The sequence below is a fragment of the Pleurodeles waltl genome, chromosome 3_1, assembly GCF_031143425.1.
Source record: "Pleurodeles waltl isolate 20211129_DDA chromosome 3_1, aPleWal1.hap1.20221129, whole genome shotgun sequence".
Taxonomy (NCBI): domain Eukaryota; kingdom Metazoa; phylum Chordata; class Amphibia; order Caudata; family Salamandridae; genus Pleurodeles; species Pleurodeles waltl.
The window spans coordinates 195,106,694-195,126,208 of record NC_090440.1 but is presented as its reverse complement, the minus strand read 5'-3'; the positions used below and the strand labels follow the sequence as shown (position 1 = coordinate 195,126,208).

General features: G+C 45.5%; 1 protein-coding gene across 1 annotated transcript in view; it reads left to right on the top strand.

The window, feature by feature from the left end:
- PTPN9 (protein tyrosine phosphatase non-receptor type 9) overlaps positions 1–19,515 on the top strand; it is a 232,730-nt gene that overhangs the window by 135,403 nt on the left and 77,812 nt on the right. Inside the window, exon 4 of the mRNA XM_069222172.1 lies at positions 3,668–3,792. Coding sequence (XP_069078273.1) covers positions 3,668–3,792 — 125 coding nt within the window. The remainder of the gene's footprint in view (positions 1–3,667; positions 3,793–19,515) is intronic.

The following is a 19,515-nucleotide window of genomic DNA, read 5'->3' as shown; positions in this document are numbered from 1 at the left end:
ACTGAGATCTCAGACCCCTAAACAAGTACATCTTGTCAAAGCACTTCCACATGCTCACCTTGCAAGAAGTGATCCCACTTCTCCAAAAGGGCGACTTTATGGCTACACTAGACCTAAAGGACGTCTATTTTCACTTACCAATACACACAGCACATCACAAATATCTCAGATTTGTGCTGGGGGGGCAATATTTATTTCAAAGTTCTCCCTTTCGGGGTGAGTACTGAACCCCATGTATTCACCGAGTGCCTAGCGGTGGTAGCAGCCCTTCTGTGCAAACAAACAGTCAACATATTTCCATATCTGGAAAATTGGCTCATCAAAGCCGACACTCCTCAACACTGTCAACAACACACTCCGTTTACAATAGATCTGCTCCCCCGCTTCAGGTTGACCATCAATGTTACCAACTCTCACCTACACCCTCTACAGGTTCAGCCAAATCTAGGAACTATTCTAAACGCACAGATAGGATTAGCCTTTCCCTATACTACATGAGTCCAGAATTTTCAAACACTATTTCCTCAATTTCAGACAAATCAATAACTCGCAGTGAGGAGAGTCCTGTGTCTCTTAGGGATGAAGGCCTCCTGCATTGCCATAGTATTCCATGCCCGACTACACATGTGTTCATTACAGGAATGTTTAGCTCGATAGTGTCTCAGTCACAGGGTCAGTTAGAGGAACTAGTGTTGATAGGCCGTCAAACTCATCACTCTCTGCAGTGGTAGAATACTAGCAACCTGTTAAAAGGATGGCCTTTTTCTGACCATGTTCCCCACATTGCTATCATGACGGATACATAACTCGCAGGATGGGGTGCACACTTGCAGGATCTCACAGTACAGGGTCTCTGGGACGCCAAACACCAGGGTCTTAACATCAACTACATAGAGCTTCAAGCTGTTCACCTAGCATTGAAAGCATTCCTATCTCACCTGATTTGCAAGGTTGCCCTAGTCCGGACAGGCAACATGACAGCCATGTACTATCTATAAAAGCGGAGGGGGGGCTGGGGATGTGCACGGTTTCCACAATTATCTTACCTGTCTCAGACCACTTGGAGATGGGCTCTACAATCACAACATTCACCTGCTAGCAGAACACTGTCTGTGAACAGAAAACGATTTTGCAGACCCCCTCAGCAGGATGCAGCAACAAGTCAACAAGTGGGAACTCCGCCCCCAAGCACCCCTCCCATGCTTCCACAGATGAGGGTTCCCTCAAATAGACCTGTTTGCAACTGAAGACAATGACAAATGCCCACACTGCGCATCCTAGTTCCCACACCCACTATCCAAGGGCAACGCACCATGGATGAGTTGCTCAGGGATATTTGCCTACGCTTTTCCACCTCTCTCTCTCCTTCCACTTCCACTTCTAGTTCGGAAGCTCAGGCAAACATCCCTTACACTAATACTAGTGGCTCTGACTTTGGGCCAGTCAACCCTGGTTCACCTACCTACTGGACCTCTCTGTAGTTCCACACGAGAAGCTCCCCCAACAGGCCGGACTGTCTCATTTAGACCAGTGGAGAAATCAGGCACCTAGATCCCAAAACTCTCAATTTAGCGCTCTGGCTCCTAACGTCATAGAGTTTGGTTACCTTAATCTATCACCTAAATGTATGACCATTCTTAAAGAACCCCGTAGACCTACCACCCAAGCAAGCTACCCAGAAAAATGGAAAAGGTTTGTCTGCTATTGTCATTAAAAATATATTGATCCTTTCAAAGCCAATGTACAAGACAGGGGGCCTGATTCTAACTTTGGAGGACGGTGTTAAACCGTCCCAAAAGTGGCGGATATACCACCTACCGTATTACGAGTCCATTATATCCTATGGAACTCGTAATACGGTAGGTGGTATATCCGCCACTTTTGGGACGGTTTAACACCGTCCTCCAAAGTTAGAATCAGGCCCATTGTCTGCTATCAGCTTAATTTACAAAATTCTTAGCTGGCGTTCAAGTCTATAAGAATACATCTTGCTGCAATGGCTTCCTATTCACAGAATAGAAAACACATCTTTTTACTCAAAACACCAGTCATTAAAGCCTTCATGGAGGGGCTCAACAGAGTTATTCTACCATGGGTTGCACCTGCACCCTCATGGAACCTTAACATTGTTCTTACACAACTTATGGGCCCTTCATTTTAGCCCCTGCATACATGACCCCTTCAGTGCCTCTCTTGGAAATTGGCTTTTTTAACTGTTATTACCTCCCTTAGACTTGTTAGTGAGCTGCAGGCTTTAACCTTGGTTTAACCAAGGCTTTAACCAGAGACAGGGTGGTTCTCCGCACCAACCCCAAATTCCTCCCTAAAGTTGTCTCTCATTTTCACCTCAATCAGTCGAGTTGCTGTTTTTCCCCCACAACCTGATTCAGTTGAAGAGAGGGCTCTCCACACATTAGGTGTTAAAAGGGCTATTGTGTTCTACATAGATAGAACTAAAACTTTCATAAAAAAACTAAACAACCATTTGTTGCTTTTTCCCCACCACATAAACGAAAGCCTATATCCAAATCAGGTATAGCCAAATGGATATATAAGTGCATTCAAACATGTTATGCTAAAGCCAAAAGACCTCTAGCTACACCTCCTAGAGCGAGCTCTGCTCTGGGGGGAAAAAAGGTTAATGCATTGCTTTTCTAGGAAACATTCCACTAACTGTCATATGCAAAGCAGCTACATGGTCTACACCACACACTTTCACTAGAATTTATTCTGTGGATGTCCTAGTACCTCACTAAGCCAATGTAGGTCAGGCGGTGCTGCGTACACTTTTCCAAACAACTGCAGCAACCACAGGTTAGCCACCTCTAACAATGAGGACTGCTTTACAGTCTATGCAAAGCATGTGTATGTACACCCACACATGCCTCAAATGGAGTACCTTATTTACCCTATAAGCATCTGTTCATGGCATGTACTGCTGTAGAATCACTTGCGCCCACCCTCCTCCCCGTACACCTGGGGCCATTGTAGTTTTACTTCTTATTCTTATGGACATCTCATTACTTACACTTACTCTACACTCCATTCTTACCCTCCTGCGGGAAAACAATCCAACAATGGAGTCGATGCCCATGCACATTATTACGAAGAGGAGGAATCACTATACCTCATGACTCAAAAGACTTCTGCAAAGAAAAACAACTTGCACACATCCAGACCCAACAATAGATGGTAGGAGTATGCAAAGCATGTGAATCTACAGCACTACATGCTACGAACAGATGCTTATATGGTAAGTAACCTATTTCTTGCGTATGTAAAGGGACTCTTTGTACCTTCACTTCTATGCTATTGCAGCCAGGGTTGAGAGACTTGCTTTGCTTGTGCATAACTAATTACACCATAGGACTGTATTGTGACACCTTCTGTACTTTATTCACACCTTTTGTGCTGAGGCAATAGCATTTTATGCATTTGTGGTATTGTTTTTTTCCCTAGCTTCTGTAGTATTTAAAAAAGTGATTGGAATATGTATTTTTAGTAGCTTTAACGTGGGCTTTCCTTAAATCCCAAAGCAGCATGAGTTGGATTAGAAAGCCTCACATAAACAGCCTGCTATTCACAACATTACTAATCCTATGACTCCCAGATGGCATTTGAACTATCTGTCTTTTCAGGCGACTTCTGTATTCTTTCTTTCCTGTAGAGTGTCCGTGACCCCTCAGGAGCCTCCATTGCTCTTTTCACAGCCAAGCTGCATCATCCCAACAAGAGTATCCAGCAGGTGGTTTTACAGGCGCTCTTCTACCTCCTGGATCGTGCTGTGGAGAGGTGAGTCTCAAACTCCTAAGTGCGCCTAGTTCTCTTTACCTGAGTGGGATGGGCGTCTTATGACCACTATATCTGGTTACAGGAGGGCGACCTAATGTGGTCATTTTTATATTCATATCAGCATGAGGTTACAGATTGATGTTGGACAGTGCTGATAGTGCAGGGATTTTCTTTACTCAAATGGATATTTGACTTTTGGATTTTTCTTTAATACCATATGCAGGCTGCAGTGCTATTTGCACATATGCAATGGGTCTGAAGCAGACCTCCTTTCAATAAAATGATGGCTATTAGTTTAAGATACTTGGTCTGAGATATGAAGCCTTTGCCCTGGGTGGATTCTGCTGCTTGATAATGGAACACAAAGTCATTAGAATCCATCAGCTATACCTAAAATCCCTATTTGTCATCCCTTCAAGCAGTTCATACTTTGAACCCCTGGATTTCTGTTAGGATGTTCATTTTAGACGAAGGCATATTGGTCAAGTTACACTGCCTTGTGGAGTGTTTGTATGCTCCAGTAGCTCCTGCATTACAGCAGGACAGGCCTTTTCGGCAGTGTAAATGACATACTCCAGCACACTGACTCGCCATTCTATTGTCAGCCAGCTGGTGGGAGGATGTTGAGACAAATAGGAAGCTGTAAGGTTACCACTTTTCAGACTCAAAAGCTGCTGGCCGTCATTGGATTGTTGGGATGCTCTATTCCAGCCATAAATCCTCCTTTGTCCAACCTGGACTCTGCTCCTTACTCACACATTTCACCATTACAGTTCTCTCTGTCCAGGTGGCAGTCCTGTTGCTGATTCCCAGAGCTCTGCTTGCACACATAAGCGGGAAAGAAACACAAATGCACCTTAACACCTTGTGATCATAGTAAAGTATATTCAAGCAAGACAATCCCAAAAATGTAGCAGTGTTCCTTAGTCCACGCAGGCCTCTATCAATTGGCCATGATATGAAATGTCACATAGCTGTATGTGGCTTTGGTCTTTAACTTGTGGTGGCAGCCCAGTGTACCCACTGCTGCACAGCTATAACTGGTGTTGGACTAAATATAAGAAGATTCCATTAATGAAACAGATTCCTTCATAAATGGGGACCCCTTATTTTATATCATCAAAATTCAGGAACACTTTTAGTAAAGAGGACAAGAAAAATAGAGGAGCAGTATTTCAAGTGTGAGGAGAAGAATCAGAGCTTTAGTGGTTGTTTTTTTTTTCTCTTCAAATCTATTTAAATTTTAATTGTTACAACATATTCAAACGATGCAGATCACTGGGCGTTCATTATACATGCACATATATATCATCAGGTATATTTAGTGGGGGACTGTGGGAAAAGGGGAACAATGGGGAAGGATTCCAAATGACTATAGTTCTTACTGGAACAAATATCTTTTCTCAACAAACATTATCTGCTTCATGCGTATATATGTATTCTCACAATGCCAGGATGCTAATTACGGTGAGTGGTGGTAATCAAGGCAGCGTTTTTGCCACATTTATTATTGTATTTGGCAGTCATGGGTGTGATTACGATGATATAGTGCCACCCAGGATTTCCCCTGTGCACCTTAGTGTGATCCCATTAGTAGACCTGGTGTCTCTGCCTGGGTTCCATCCTCTGTTGTGTGGAGTAGTGTGTCTCGCCTCTCTGTATATTACGTTTGTCCCTGATTGGGTGATTGGTGCGAGCTGTGCAAGTTTATGTATCACCTCACTTAACCCGTAGTGCCCTCCCGTGAGGCGATCTGGAAGTTATCGCCAAGGTGAATGGTGGCTTCTGTAATTCAGCGGGGTGTATGTCATTCTTAGCCTCGACCCGCGCTATGCTGGTGTCCCAGTTCCACGTCCTGCCACCGGTACACCCCTGTCATTAAGTGAACGAAGCACTTGTGCAGCCCCTTTAGCCAATTTGTTACGTCTGGGGTAGTTGGCGCCTTCCATTGCATAGCTATGAGGCGTTTGAAAAGGTCAAAGGCAAGGTCTATAAACCTATGTAATTGTTTCTCCCCCTTGGCCCTAGTGCGTATGCCCAATAGGCAGGACTCAGGGGTGGGAAACAATGGGTGGTTCGTCATTTCCCCTGTTAATAAGGTAATTTCATGCTAGGTGCGGTGCATAGGTGGGCAGGACCACACCCTCTAATAGAAGTTGGCTTCTTGGTCTCCGCATCTAGGGCACCTGTGGGCCGATTGTGGAAACATACATTGAATTTGGTGGGGGGATAAGTAAGTTTGGTGTAAATAATTAAATTGTGTATAGTGAAATCTAGGATTGCGGGACACACCCTTCACATGTTGGAGCACCCTGGTCCAAGCTGATTGAGGCAGTGGGTTGGGTAGGTCCGTCTCCCATTAGGTTCTAGCTCTTGCCTGGCCTGTTCCCATACTTCCCAGGAGAGCACCCTATAGCAGGGACACCACTCTAGTGTGTCCAGCATCTAAAAATAGGAGGTGAAGTGTGGGTGATGTTGAGGGTCCATGTTCCCATTCCGCCATGTGTTGTGTATGAGCTGTTTCTTGGCGCAGTAGGTTAGGAAGCATCCCGGACCTATGTTGTAAGTGTTCTCAATGTCTGCGTATGTCATGAGCACGCCCTCTTTGAATAAATCCCCTGTCGTGGTCAGTCCAGCCGCTAGCCAGGGTCCCATTGCATGTTCCTTGTATATTTCCCCAGCCCCCTGCATACCCAGCAGTGGGATCTTAGGAGAGTAAGGCGGTAGTGGGCCCCCTTAGCAGAAAAAGGAGAATAAGGCAGCAGTGGGCCCATTTTGTGTACAAATCTACGCCAGCATGTTCAGGCTGTGTCAATCAAAGTGTTGCTGTGTGAGGGAGGACATGTGTAATCTGATAGCCATGTCAGCACATTTGTGCGACCCAATCTGTCCTGCACCATTGTTTTCTCTGCTGTGGGAGGTGTCTGGAGGGAGGTGTCTGGAGCCAGGTTAGGGGCTGTTGGAGTTGCGCCGCTTCAAATTATAGTTCAAAATTAGGCATGCCTAGACCCCTCCTCCTCTAGCGGTTGGTGCATGGTAGTTGGGGTGACCCTTCGTCGGTTGTTTCCCCAAATCAAGTGTAGTATTATTCCGTTGAGTGATCGGAAAAATGAGCGGGATAATACCGGTGGTAGCGCTGTGTAATAATATAACTGTCTGGGGAGCACTATAATTTTTGCTATTGCCACACGTTCCAGGGGTGATAATGGTAGCGATCCCCAGAATGCAAGTGATCCACGGATCGAGCGCATCGCCCTTCCTAGGTTACCTTCCCTGGGGTCTTCTGTGGTGTGGTATTTAAAAGTGACATGACTCAAGGACAGTCGGTATGACTGGAGTGCAGGCCGTAAATGTTCCGGGATGGGTGTCAAAGGAAACACGCATGATTTCGCTCTATTCACCTGTAGGCCGGATAAGTCCCCAAACGCTTCAAGGAGTCGCATGACCTCCGGAAGAGTGGAATCATTCTTATTTATATATATTAATACATCCTCTGCGTGAAGGGAGATGATGTGAGGAGTGTCATGCTCCATGATCCCCCACTGCCGGGCACGGAGGCGAAGGCGAAGGCATGCTGTCTTGGGCTCAATTGCTATTGCGAACAATGGGGGCAATAGTGGGCATGCCTGTCTGGAGCCCCTACGGATTGAGAAGCTCTCTGAAATAACGTGGCTCGTTTTAATCCGGGCGGTTGGGTTACAGTACAGTGTGTTAATCCACTCCATAAAGCCAGGGCAAAAGCCCATGTATCTCAGCGTCACTTTCGAGAAGGGCCATCCGAGGGTATCTAAGGCCTTTTCAATATCCAGTGACATTGTTACCCTATCGTACTTCCCTTAGGGTGTGCCATGTAAGAGGCATAAAAACCGTCTGATGTTCTGGGAGGTGTTCCATCCCGGAATTAATCCAGATTGGTCTTCATGGATTAAGTGATCAACCAGCGGGCATAGCCTGTTGGCAAGCACTTTGCCCAATATTTTACAATCTAAGTTGAGTAGCGACAGGGGTCCATATGAGAGCACATCCTGCGGGTCGGGCCTGGTTTTGGTAGGACCACTATTAGTGCTTCACATTGGGATTCTGTAAGACTGCCTAGCTGCTTTGCCTTTGTTTACACCTCCAATAATGGACCCGCCAGGTGGGCCAAGAAAGTGGAGTACTACTCAGCCGGTAACCCATCTGTTCCGGGAGCTTTATTATATGCCAGTTGTCACAGTGTGGTACGAATCTCTTCTATATTTATGGGCTCATCGAGCTCCGTTTATTGCAGGAGATTGAGGTGGCTCAGTGGGAGGTTATTAAAGAAGTCATCTAAGTGTGTTGTGGTGGGTATTGGCCCTTCTCTATATAGCTTGCTGTAGTAGTCCCTAAAAGCTTAATTTATAGCAACTTGCGAGTTAACCATGTCACCCGCCTCTAACCTAATAGCTCCAATGGGAGTGTGATTCTGTCCGCTGTTTACCAACCATGTGAGTAGCCTACTGGATCGGCCCCCCTCTGCATGCAGCCTAGTGATGTAATATCTGTAATCATATCTACGCAGGCGTGAGTCTGCGTCTTTGTGTTCCGCACGTAACTCTTCTATCACTTCCGGGTCTGCTGTGCCCTGCGATACATCTCTTTCCATGGCTCGCAAGTCGTCTCTAGTGTAAGTAGTTTGTGCGTCAGATTGCGCTTGACTCCCCCTGTGGCCGAGAGGCAGTGACCCCGCACAACCCATTTGTGAGCGTCCGAATCTATGGCTTGCGAGGAGGCTGTGTGCTTGTTGTGGTTAAAGTAACTCCCTATGTTTTCGGACAGCTACTGATGGAACGGAGGGTCAGTGAGTACTGGCTGTTGTAAACGCCACATTGGTATGTTTGTGCGCAGTCTACCCCACTGAAGACCAATCATGAGCAGACAGTGGTCCGACAGTCCTGGCCATATATTCCACCTTCAGAACATCTTGTGCCAGGCGAATTGGTCCGATCTGTTCTGGTGTGCAGTCTATGTACCGGAGAGTAAAAAGAGTACTCCCATTTTTTAGGGTGTTTTAAGTGCCATATATTATGTAGCCCTCTATCAGACATACATGAGCAAAGTCCTTGTGTGGTGATTCTACTGGGTGTCCTGAATAGGGGAGGGTGGGATCTATCTGTGTCTATGTCTGGAACGTAATTGAAATCGCCTCCCCATATGCATAAGAAGGAGGGGCCATGGAGGAGTGTGGGTGTGATGGAGGACAGGAATTCCCTATGTTTTGAATTGGGGGCATAAATACTGGCTAATGCTGGAGGCTGTCCATGAAATGTACCTTATGTTAGCACATATCTGCCCTCCTTATCGACTGTGACATGCTACACGATATAAGGGACTATGGGAGTCACCCATTTCAAAACCCCTCTGGCAAATGCCAACAGTTTTGTGCCGTAAACCTGCCCCCTCCATTTAGTTTGGAGTTTTTGTACTTCCCCTGCAGTGGTGTGTGTTTCTTTGATTATTGCTATTTGCACATTGTGGCATTTCAGATAGGATTGTACCTGCTGGCTCTTAGTGTTGTCATGCTCCTCATATTCCACGTTTAGATGTTACATTGTGTGGCTCCCATGTGTGTGTGTGATCGTGTGGTGTTCGTTGTGCACTCATTGCCCTGTCCTGTGTCTATTGCATTGTCATAACGCAGTGCCTAGAGTATGACCCTGTTTTCATCTCCGGGTCCTCTCCTGCCCAGATCATCACGTGTCTGTATCCAGGATCCCTTGTTAACACGAAAAACACTTTCAACATCAACCATCTCAGGTCTGTGGCCAACTGCCAACTCCCCCCCGTGAACATAACAGAAATCAAGTACTTTGACCTAATTCGGATGGACCTCTCACTTTAGACTGTTTGTCCTCTAGGTCTTAAGTCTTGTGAAAAATTGCCTCCCCATTACGTAGCATGTTGTCCTCAAGTAATAACCCATTGGGGGCAAGAAAAGGGAGGTAACACCCTAGTGTTGGACCTAGATGGTGCAGGCCAAGCTCCTACACATAATCAGCTGGTTCACAATACTAGGAGGGACCTCCTGGAGTCTGTTGGGACCTTGTGGCCAAAACCTGTATGACTGGTCACAGCTCAGGAAACACTCTCAAGGGATAGTTTAGAGGAGTCACACATGATTGGTCCGGCTGGGACTACTATGATTGAGAGGATCCCAGAGGACACTAGCCCCCAGTCATGTGGGATTGAGCCAGATAACAATGGCTTATCTATAATGACTAGGTCGTGCAAAAGGGGGGCTTTTAATCCTTTTAAGTAAAAAATTTCAATGTGATTATAAGATTTTAAAATTTGATTGTGTCGATTTGATGGGGTTGCAAATTTCGTTTCAACAGAGTTTTAATGTAATTTTGTCTATGCTCGATCTGTCCCACGAGGATTTGAGTCTCAGACCCTAACCTTGTTATCTGATTTTTTAGATACTCTACAACCAACATTTAACCTAATTATAGCTGGGGGTGTTAATTGCACCTTTGAACCATCCGTGTTGCTTAGTGGTCTAACAGAGGAGGAGGATGAATTATGAGGGATTGCACAGCTGAATAGCGATCATCCATGCCTACACTCTTGAGTGGCTGTTCAGTTGGATTCCCTATGCCTTAGGGCTTGCAATGGTCGTATGCTTTCTGACATTAACATTGCACCTACATTCCAACGAGGTTCAACGACAAGTGTTATTGATGACTTTTTAGTGGATGTGAGACTATGGCCCCTGCTGAGGGACATGAGGGTGGATCTGAGATGTGAGAGTGACCACTTCCCCTTGCTTCTTTCCCTTTCTGGGAATGCCTTTGGAAGAACCTCGCATATGCAATATACAATGGTTCCCTCTCCCATCTTGAATAATTAATCTATGAAGATTGGGTGGCCAAAGGTGATGTCGAACCCCTATTTGTTACGCAAGATTTATCAAATGTTTTTAGACAACTTGGCAGTTTACAAAGATCATGATTCTATTAATATTACACTCCTCTGTGTACATGAAAATATGATTGTAAAATTGCAAAGCATTTTTTATAAAAAGGTTGGGGCAAGATTGCGAGGTGGGGTCCAGTCTAATAACAGATGGTTTGATGAATCATGTTCTAGGGCCAAGTCTGGGTTGAAAAAAGCCATTACGAATGGGATTCTGGGGGAAATACAGCAGGCTAGACATACTTATAAGGAGACTATTTTACGAGCTAAGAAATCTTGGGAAGACTCCATTTGGCAAGGATTGTTGGACACCATGAAATCTAATAATAATACGCTGTTCTGGGAACTGCTGCACAAACGTGAAAAAGGGGGTAGGAACAATTTAAGGAATCATATTCAACCAGAAAGTTGGGTGGAACACTTTTCTTGCCTTTACAATAGAATTGATACTCCTGTGATTCCTGGTTCCAGTGACGCGGGACAAGATTCTTTATCTTTGTCTGACGTGAACCTTGTCATTGCCCCCATAGGTGGGGGTTCATATGACTCTGAAGATCATATCTGTTTTTCTATAGAAGAAACCGCTGATGCAATTTATTCTCTAAAACCTGGTAAAGCTCAAGGACCGGATAAGATCCCAGGCGATCTTTATAGATCTGAGCCAACTATATGGACCTGGTATATCAATTTACTCTCCAATAAAATTGCTGATGGGGGACAGATTCCAGTTACATGGAAGGGTGCCGAAATTATTCCTATTTATAAAAAGGGTAATGCGAATCTCCCAACAAATTATAGACCGATCAGTCTTATAGATAACCTACAAAAGATCTTTGCGAAACAACTTCTAGGAAGATTAACGAGTTGGGCCACTGACCATCAGATTCTTTCCCCCCTCCAGGCGGGGTTTCGACCCAGGATTAGCACAGTGGATCAGGTTTTTAGGTTGGCTGTTTTATATTGGAAGTATGTAGTCCTCGCAAAGCAAACCTTATATGTTGTTTTTGTTGATTTGCGATCAGCTTTTGATTATGTCCCAAGAGAGAAATTATGGGAAGTGCTATATGGAATAGGGACTCCAGCAAGCATAATTCAAATATTAAAGCGATTGCACGAAGATACATATGCTCAAGTGAGATGGGGCAATCAAGGCGAATTGACTAATAAAATCCCCATAAATAGGGGTGTTCGCCAGGGTTGAGTGCTGGCCCCTCTTTTGTTTTCTCTTTTTATCAATGAGGTGGTCCAAGTCTTGATGGCATGCCAGAATGATGCTCCCTCTCTGAACGCCCAGAAAATCTCTATCCTGCTTTTTGCAGATGATTCACTTCTCATCTCAAAGTCACCTATGGGCCTACAAATCCTTGTCGATAGATTTAATCTATTCTGTCGGAATTATGGTTTGGAGCTGAAACCTAAGAAAACAAAACTGATGGTTCTCCGTTCTGGATCGCAGAAGAAATGTACTATTAGTTTAGATGGCGACCTTTTGGACAAGGTTAGCTCTGTTGATTATTTGGGTGTGAGGCTCACAGACAAACTACACTGGGAAGAACAGGTTAGCAAAAGCGTTGGACTTCTGCAGCATAGTGCAGCACCTATACTGCGCTTTTATAGGAGTACGACGGCCAAAGCTGTATCCCCAGCAATTAAGATCTATGCGGCTAAGGCGCAGGGAGCTGCTGTCTATGGTGCAGAGATATGTTTTTTTACAGCAATAGGCTAACCACTGATGAGAACAGCTTTGCGAGGGCTTTGTGTGCTTGCCCTCCTAGCACTCCATTGATTCCACTATTCTTTGATTTGGGATTAAAACAAATAGCTGATCTAATCATTCTAAGACCCCTTCTATATTGGGTAAGGCTATGGACTGTTCCCGAATTGGATGTATATAAGACTTCATTCCTCGAGCTGTTAAAGTGTCCTTATTCCGATACCATCCCATGGATTAAGCATGTATCTAGCTGGCTCCGTTCCTTGGGACTAGGAGATTTCTGGGAGAATCCCCACAAACTTGAGAAATCTCATACAAAGGTATTGAAGAGTGTATATTGGTCTTATGTACGAAATAACTGCATTAGCCGCAAATCTTATGAACGTTTAACCAATCTTTTCATCGATTTTAAGTGGTGCCCGCAGTTTGAACCGTACCTAGACTTAATTCCTGATATTCTAGCCAAGGGACTATACGCTAGATTTCGCTTTGGGTCACTGCCGTTGATGTCTCTAACGAGTAGATGGGGATCAAACGCCACTACTGATATATGCCCCGTGTGTGGTGTTACCCCTGAAACAGTTGAACATTTTATGTTTTTCTGCCCTGCTTACTCATCCCCTAGGTCCAAATGGATCTGTAAAATCTGTCGGGAAATGAAAATAAGAAAATGTGATTTAGCTCTGAGGGTTTTAAAAAGCCATTGTTCTAATGTATTAATTTATGCCGTTAGCAAGTTTTTAGTGGCAACATGGCGTGTACGTAACTTTTATGTAAGCAATGAATTTTAAGGAAGTCTGGATGGGATTCTTTGATTGGGTATTTGAGTTTTAAACTATTTGTCAGATATTGGCTTTTATAACGGGATTGCATTAATTTATATTTATGATGATATTATTGTTTTGTACTGCTTTGATGGTCTGTTGATCAAATAAAGCTTGTGTTTGACGCATTGTTACTGTCCATGGAGGCATTGTAAGTCATCTGATGTGCGTGGGGTGACATTCAGGCCCTGGTGGGAGCCAGTTATCATGCAGTTGGAGTGGCATTCTGAGGCGTCGGTGTCCGAAGTGTGAGCTTCACGTAGAGCGTTGTACATATTGGACGTGTGCTGCATGGCGTCGAGAAATGCTTGAGCTTGGCCTTCCGCCGCTTGAGCTTTTGTTGGGCACATCTTGGTCCTCGATTTCCTTTCACAATGGGACTGGGAGGTCAGCCATCCCTGAGACAGCGGTTCCTCTTGAGCCTGTTTCACTAGGCCCTTGGCGTGCAGCCATGTCCAGGTATCTTTGGGGGTGGAGAAAATATGTGTTTTTTCCTCGTCCACTACTCTGTCTGGCAGGGAACATCAGCGCATACTTAATGTTGTGCTCGTTTAAGTGTTGCTTAACCCTGATGAATGAGTTTCTCTTCCATTGTACTTCCATCGTTTAATCAGGGTAGGCTGTGATGGTAATGTTTTCGAACCTCCAGGGGCCCTTTATCCGCAAGCTCTGAAGGATAAGATCTCTGTCCTGAAACTTGAGGAGCTGGGCTATGTGTGGCCTAGGTGGGGCACTGGGTGGAGGTGGTCTGCCCGGGATTCGGTGTGCTAGTTCAATGGAGAAGAGGGTCGGTATTTTGTTTTCCCGCACTGTGGTCTTCAGCCATTCATCTAGGAACAGTTCACTGTTAGGTTCTTCTACATGTTCCAGCAACCCTAGGAAGTGAATATTGTTCCTGCGCGATCTCCCCTCTGCGTTCTCGGCCCTGCGCTGTAGGAATGTGACTTCTTCTTGCAGTTGTTTTAGCTGAGTACAGAGTTCCAGTACCATTGGGTGCATGGACGCCAAGGTTGACTCAGTGTTGTCTTCTCTCTCTGATAGTTTTCTTTGGTCCACACGGAGTAGATTGACTTCCTGTGACACAGTATCAATATTGATCTCTAAAGCGGTTTTAGTGTCCAATACAGCCTGCAGTAGCTTCTCGAATTGAGTAGAATGGGCTTGGAGTGTAGTGTTTATTTGCCAGAGTGTGGCAATGTCTTCCCCCATGGCTGTAAGCGATGTTGGCGTTGTCCCTTCCAAGGATAGAGATAACTTTGCTGCCTTGGGTTTCACCATTCTGTGGTCGAGCAATTCCAGTGTCCAATTGTTAACACCGCAAGTTCGGGTCCCTCTATCCCGAGCCGCACCGTTCTGTGGCTTTTGTCGCTTCTTGTGGGTGCCCAACGTTGTCTTAGATAGGACCTCCTGGCCCTGGAACCTGTTGCAGGCTCCAACTCGGCAGCTGATGTGATTGCATGGTGTCTTTTAGTGTTGCAGGTTAAGGTTCTCTCCTGGTGTTTTCCCCAATTGCCCTTTATGGCAGTGTACAGGGCCATGAGTTGGTGTCTCCTGCGTTTTTATTTCCCAGGTGGGGCTGTAAATATGTTGCGTAGTCCTGTGAGTATTTGCGTCATTGTTGGAACTGCTGGGGCACGGAATGCCGTGTTGGCCCTAGTTTATTGTTTATCAGTGGTCCGCTATTAGCGATCAGTGCGTTGAGGGTAGGCAGTGTTAATGCGATCACTGACCCCCCCTCTGGCTGGGTGATCCCACCCTCGTGGCTTGTAGGATTAGTGGGTCGCGGCCTTCAATTCGTCTCTGCTGCCACGGGGGCCCACTCATAAAGCGTGCATGCGATCCCGCGCATGGGTCTCACCTCCGTTTGCTATTTGAAGCAGGGCCCCCGGTCAGGATCTCCAGTACGGCTACGGGTGTTCCTCTTTGGGTTTATTTTCCGCTCTCTGTGCCTCCCCATGTGGTTACGCACCTCGACCGCTCCTTTGCCATGACCGTGTCCCCTGCAGCTGTGGGCCGCTTGGGCCCCTCCAGGTCTCCGTCGCCATCCGCCTCTCACCGGGTGGGTTCGACTCCATCTGTGTTCGTCGGGCAGGAGTCCGCAGCTAGGCCCCTCTGGTCCTTTCCTCACTGCGGATGGCGGCCTCGCGATGTGTTCAAGCCGCGTTCATGATCTCCTGCGCTTTGCGCCTTTTCGCCCCGTGTTCGCCGACAGCAAGCGGTTACTTTTCTGGTCGGCTTGGGGGCCGGTTGGGGCCACTACATCAGGGTAGTAGACGGGCCTGGAGCAGAGCTGATTTTTAAGCGTCCGCTCTGGTCGCCATCTTGGCCAAGCCCCCTTTAGTGGTTGATAAGGTGATAAATGAATGTTTTACACATACAAAAGATCTAAAATTAAGTAAGGTGGGTGACTGAAGAAATATGTAAGATGTGAGTTAGTGAAAAGGGCAGAAAAGTAAAAGGAGCGGTAGTGGGAGACAGGAATAAGACAGAATTGCTATGAGTTATCTGCTGTGAAATGACAGAGCTGAGAGGGGCTGCTACACTGAAGATAAGAATGCCAAGCAATGAGTCTTGAGTGAAACCAAAAAGATTTGAAAAATGAGGACAAATGGAAGTAAGTGTAGATATACACAACTAAAATGTTAGGGATGAACAAACGGTTACTTACTAAATTGTGTAAAAGAAGCCAAAAATTGTACGAAAAGCAAACCTAGAAAATCACATCATCCTGAATTGGCTGACATTACTGCTTAGCATATTTACTCTTCATGAAAAACCACTGAAAACATTTTTTTAAACAAGACCCTTACACTAATAGGATGGTAAGATGGATCAGAGAGTTAAAAGCACACCTGACATGTAGTATTACCTGCAGATCACAAGTTTTTCGGCATAGCCTACTCAACCTTCCATCTTTTCAATGTTGATTAATTAGGTATAGTTATATGTGAGTTGAATCAGTAAATAAAAAGTAAGGCAAAATCATTTTTCTTCTTGTTTTGAGGCATATGTTGGGGGTAGGAAATACAGAGTGCACGAGTGGGATTAAATGACGTGAAGGACGTGGGTGGGGAAGGAAGCAATACGGCATGAAGTAACATAGGGGAGGTAGAAGAAACAGGTAAGGGAAGCAAAACTGAGGGCAAGGGGAAGCAACATGGGAAAGAGAGGAGCTCTGGGGCTGAAACTCAAGAGGGCAAGTACAACACAGAGACATGCAGATGGGTGAGAGAGGGCAGCACAGTTTGTGACAGAAGGGGATAAACAGTATGCAAGGGAGACTTCTGGAAAACACATGCACTCTTGTAGAGTGCCTAGCCAAAAAGAAAAAAAAAGTAGTGCTTCAAAAGTGAGCACTCAAAAGATGCAAGTATTGCAGCAATGCTCCAGGGGAGGGACAAAGAAGAGGAAATAAAATCCACACAAGCTAGCAGGTAAAAAGCAAGCAACTAATAGTGACAATGAAGCAAACCAATGGTAAGAAATTGGTGGGCTGTAAGCCCTTTGTAAGCCGACAATAGGTTTTTGAGCTATTTGGTAAATCTAAAGGTAAGGCTTTTCTGAATTAGATACTTTTTTCGTTAGATGTATGTTTTTTGGTAATAGACATACAAAATGAGTAATTTTTTAGATTGCACTGACTTCTAGTTTAAGCAATTTCTGACTGACTTCCTCAAGTGAAGGTTTTTTTGATACCTATATCAGTTCAGAAACAGAAACAATTTGAAACCTCTCTAGTGGATCTGACTGGGACCAGGAAAACAAGGTGGTACAAAAGAAGACTCTGTTCATGTAGGTAGTTGTCTGTGTTAAAATCTGCTCAATGGTGGCTAAGAAAGAACCCTCATTTCACCAGGGCCAAGACCTCTTTGACCGAGCTGGCAAGGTGGGTGCTAGTTCTGGATATTGTCCAGGCAGCAGAGTAGGCGTAGGTACACATATTCACAAAATGTTCTTCCTGACAGCCAGGTCCGATGGGAAGACCGCTCAGTCCTGCAAAACCTCCTAATCTGAGTCCACACTTGAGACCTTTCACCTTGGGGAGGTATTCCATAGGTGAGGAATTTGTGATTAGAAGTATCCATCGGAAATCCGCCCTCCCCTATGCCTCCGCCATTCCCGTAATAGTGTCACTACATACTTGGGGTTTATTGTCCGCGTGATTCTTGCAGGGTTGGCATGCTGGAAGGTGGGCTTTTTGCGGGGGTGATAACGCTGGATGATATTTTCCAGGATGGTGCTTTAATGCCATTTCACAAACTAGTAGACCAGTGTAACGTCCCTGGAGGGCAATTCCTAACATACCATGCACTGGTCCATTGTGTTATCTGTAAATTAAAGCAATGTACTGGCAGACTCTACATCTCACGCCGTTGTGCAATATCTCCATACCATGAAAGGCTTGCTGCCTAGGCCTCTCAGGGAACACAGCCAGGCGTCCGTGGCTGAACTCTGCAAAAGATTGGAAACACAAATAGGGAGAGCACTTCTCGACAAGGATTAGGGCATGGTGCTGCCTTATCTGGTTGTTGTCTCCAGGAATGCCATGTTCAATCTCATCCGATTTGTCATCCTACACAGAGCTTACTTGTCACCTGCCAAGGCTAATCAGCTCTTCACTGGGGCGAATGTCAGCTGTCCCCAATGTCAAGCCCCTAAAGCTGATCTATATCATATGCTGTAGATGTGCATGTCCCTGGGTATTGGTCCACAGTTACTATGCAGCTTGCACAACTGACCAAGTCCACTCCTATTCACAACTGGAAGGCTTGAGCCCCGGGTTATCTCCCATGCACTGTGAAAAATGGAACTGAAGCACACTTTCTAGATTTGGCTTTGGTTTTGGCCAAGTGCACCATCACAAACCATTGGAGGGCCCCTCAGCCCCCTGCCTCCTCTGCATGGTGACTCTCTCCCTTGGTCTGGTATGGGCCTGAGAGTATGGATCTGAGAAAAGAGGAGGCCAGAGGCCTCCAAAATGACCCCTTTTATGTGGAACAGGATGCCCCCTTGCTCAGGTTCCTGGGATAGAGACATGACGATTCCCTCTTTCCCTAGCTGTGCTTCCTTACTTGCAACCAAGGAGTTTCATTCCTAGCAACACTCTGTGTCTGGTACATTAAGGCCTGCCCTCCCCACCCCCAACTACCATTCCCTGTGTGCTGTTTCCTGCTCTTTGATTGGCACTTGCTTGTTTAGAGGGGTTTTCCCCACCCCACTGCCATTATGCACACTGCTTCGTATGTATGTCAGGATTATATTTTGCCTTCCGATGATAGGGGTAGAGATGCTTGTGCTTTATCTCCCAATTTATAGCCATGCCCAAACAGCTTGTTCTTTCATCATCTGTTTTTTGGGCACCTACCACCTTTTTCGCCTTTCCTTTTTCCTCAGTCTGATATGCTCGGTTTGGCTTGTTTGCTGCCAGCATTAGGAGTTTAGCAATGTACCCAGTTACCCTATTGCCACCTTTTTATTGTCTTGTCCTTCTTGATATAAAACCTAATAAAGAAACCTGGAAAAAAAAGAAGTATCCATCAGAGAAGCACAAGTTTTGCAGCATTAATCTTTACAGGATTCACATGCTGTGCATTATTCCGCCATCTAGTGGTTGGGTCCGGAATTTTCCAACTTTTTTCATCTTCCATTGTCCTTTCTTTATTTGTTGTCTTTGTTGTTGGTGTTTGCTTGACGACAGATCTGCACATTTGGTGCTTCCTGTGACGCTGGATCTCCGCCTCCGAAAGCTCCCACCTTTTGTCGCTATCTTCAGATTTTGTTTTCCCACCAATGGGTCTGGAAGCCTGCTGAAGAAGCTCCAACAGAGGAAGAAGTTTTTTGGAATAAATTCCTTGAAATCGTTGAAAGGTTCTCCGATGTCATTACCATCACCACCTACCATTACCACCAGAGAGGTCCTGGAGGAGTTTTTGGGCAACGGAGAAGATTTATTTCTAAAGAACTATTGAGAATGCCCATTCAGGGGTGTTCCTGAAGGGTTTAAATGGAGAAGACATCCTTCCAGTTTTGTGAGAACTACCATCATAAGTTCTCAAAAAAGGAAAAGCACTTCTGTCTTCGCATTGACCACTGAAGCGAGGATTGCAGCATTTGCTTGGTATTCATGTCGAAGACGCTAAGGTTGAGAGAGGGACGACAGAGGCGGGCTTATCACAGCACACCATTCCTCAGGAACCTGGGTCTCTCCAGTGAGGAGGACGACACTGTCGCCGAGGAAGCAAAGGGAGA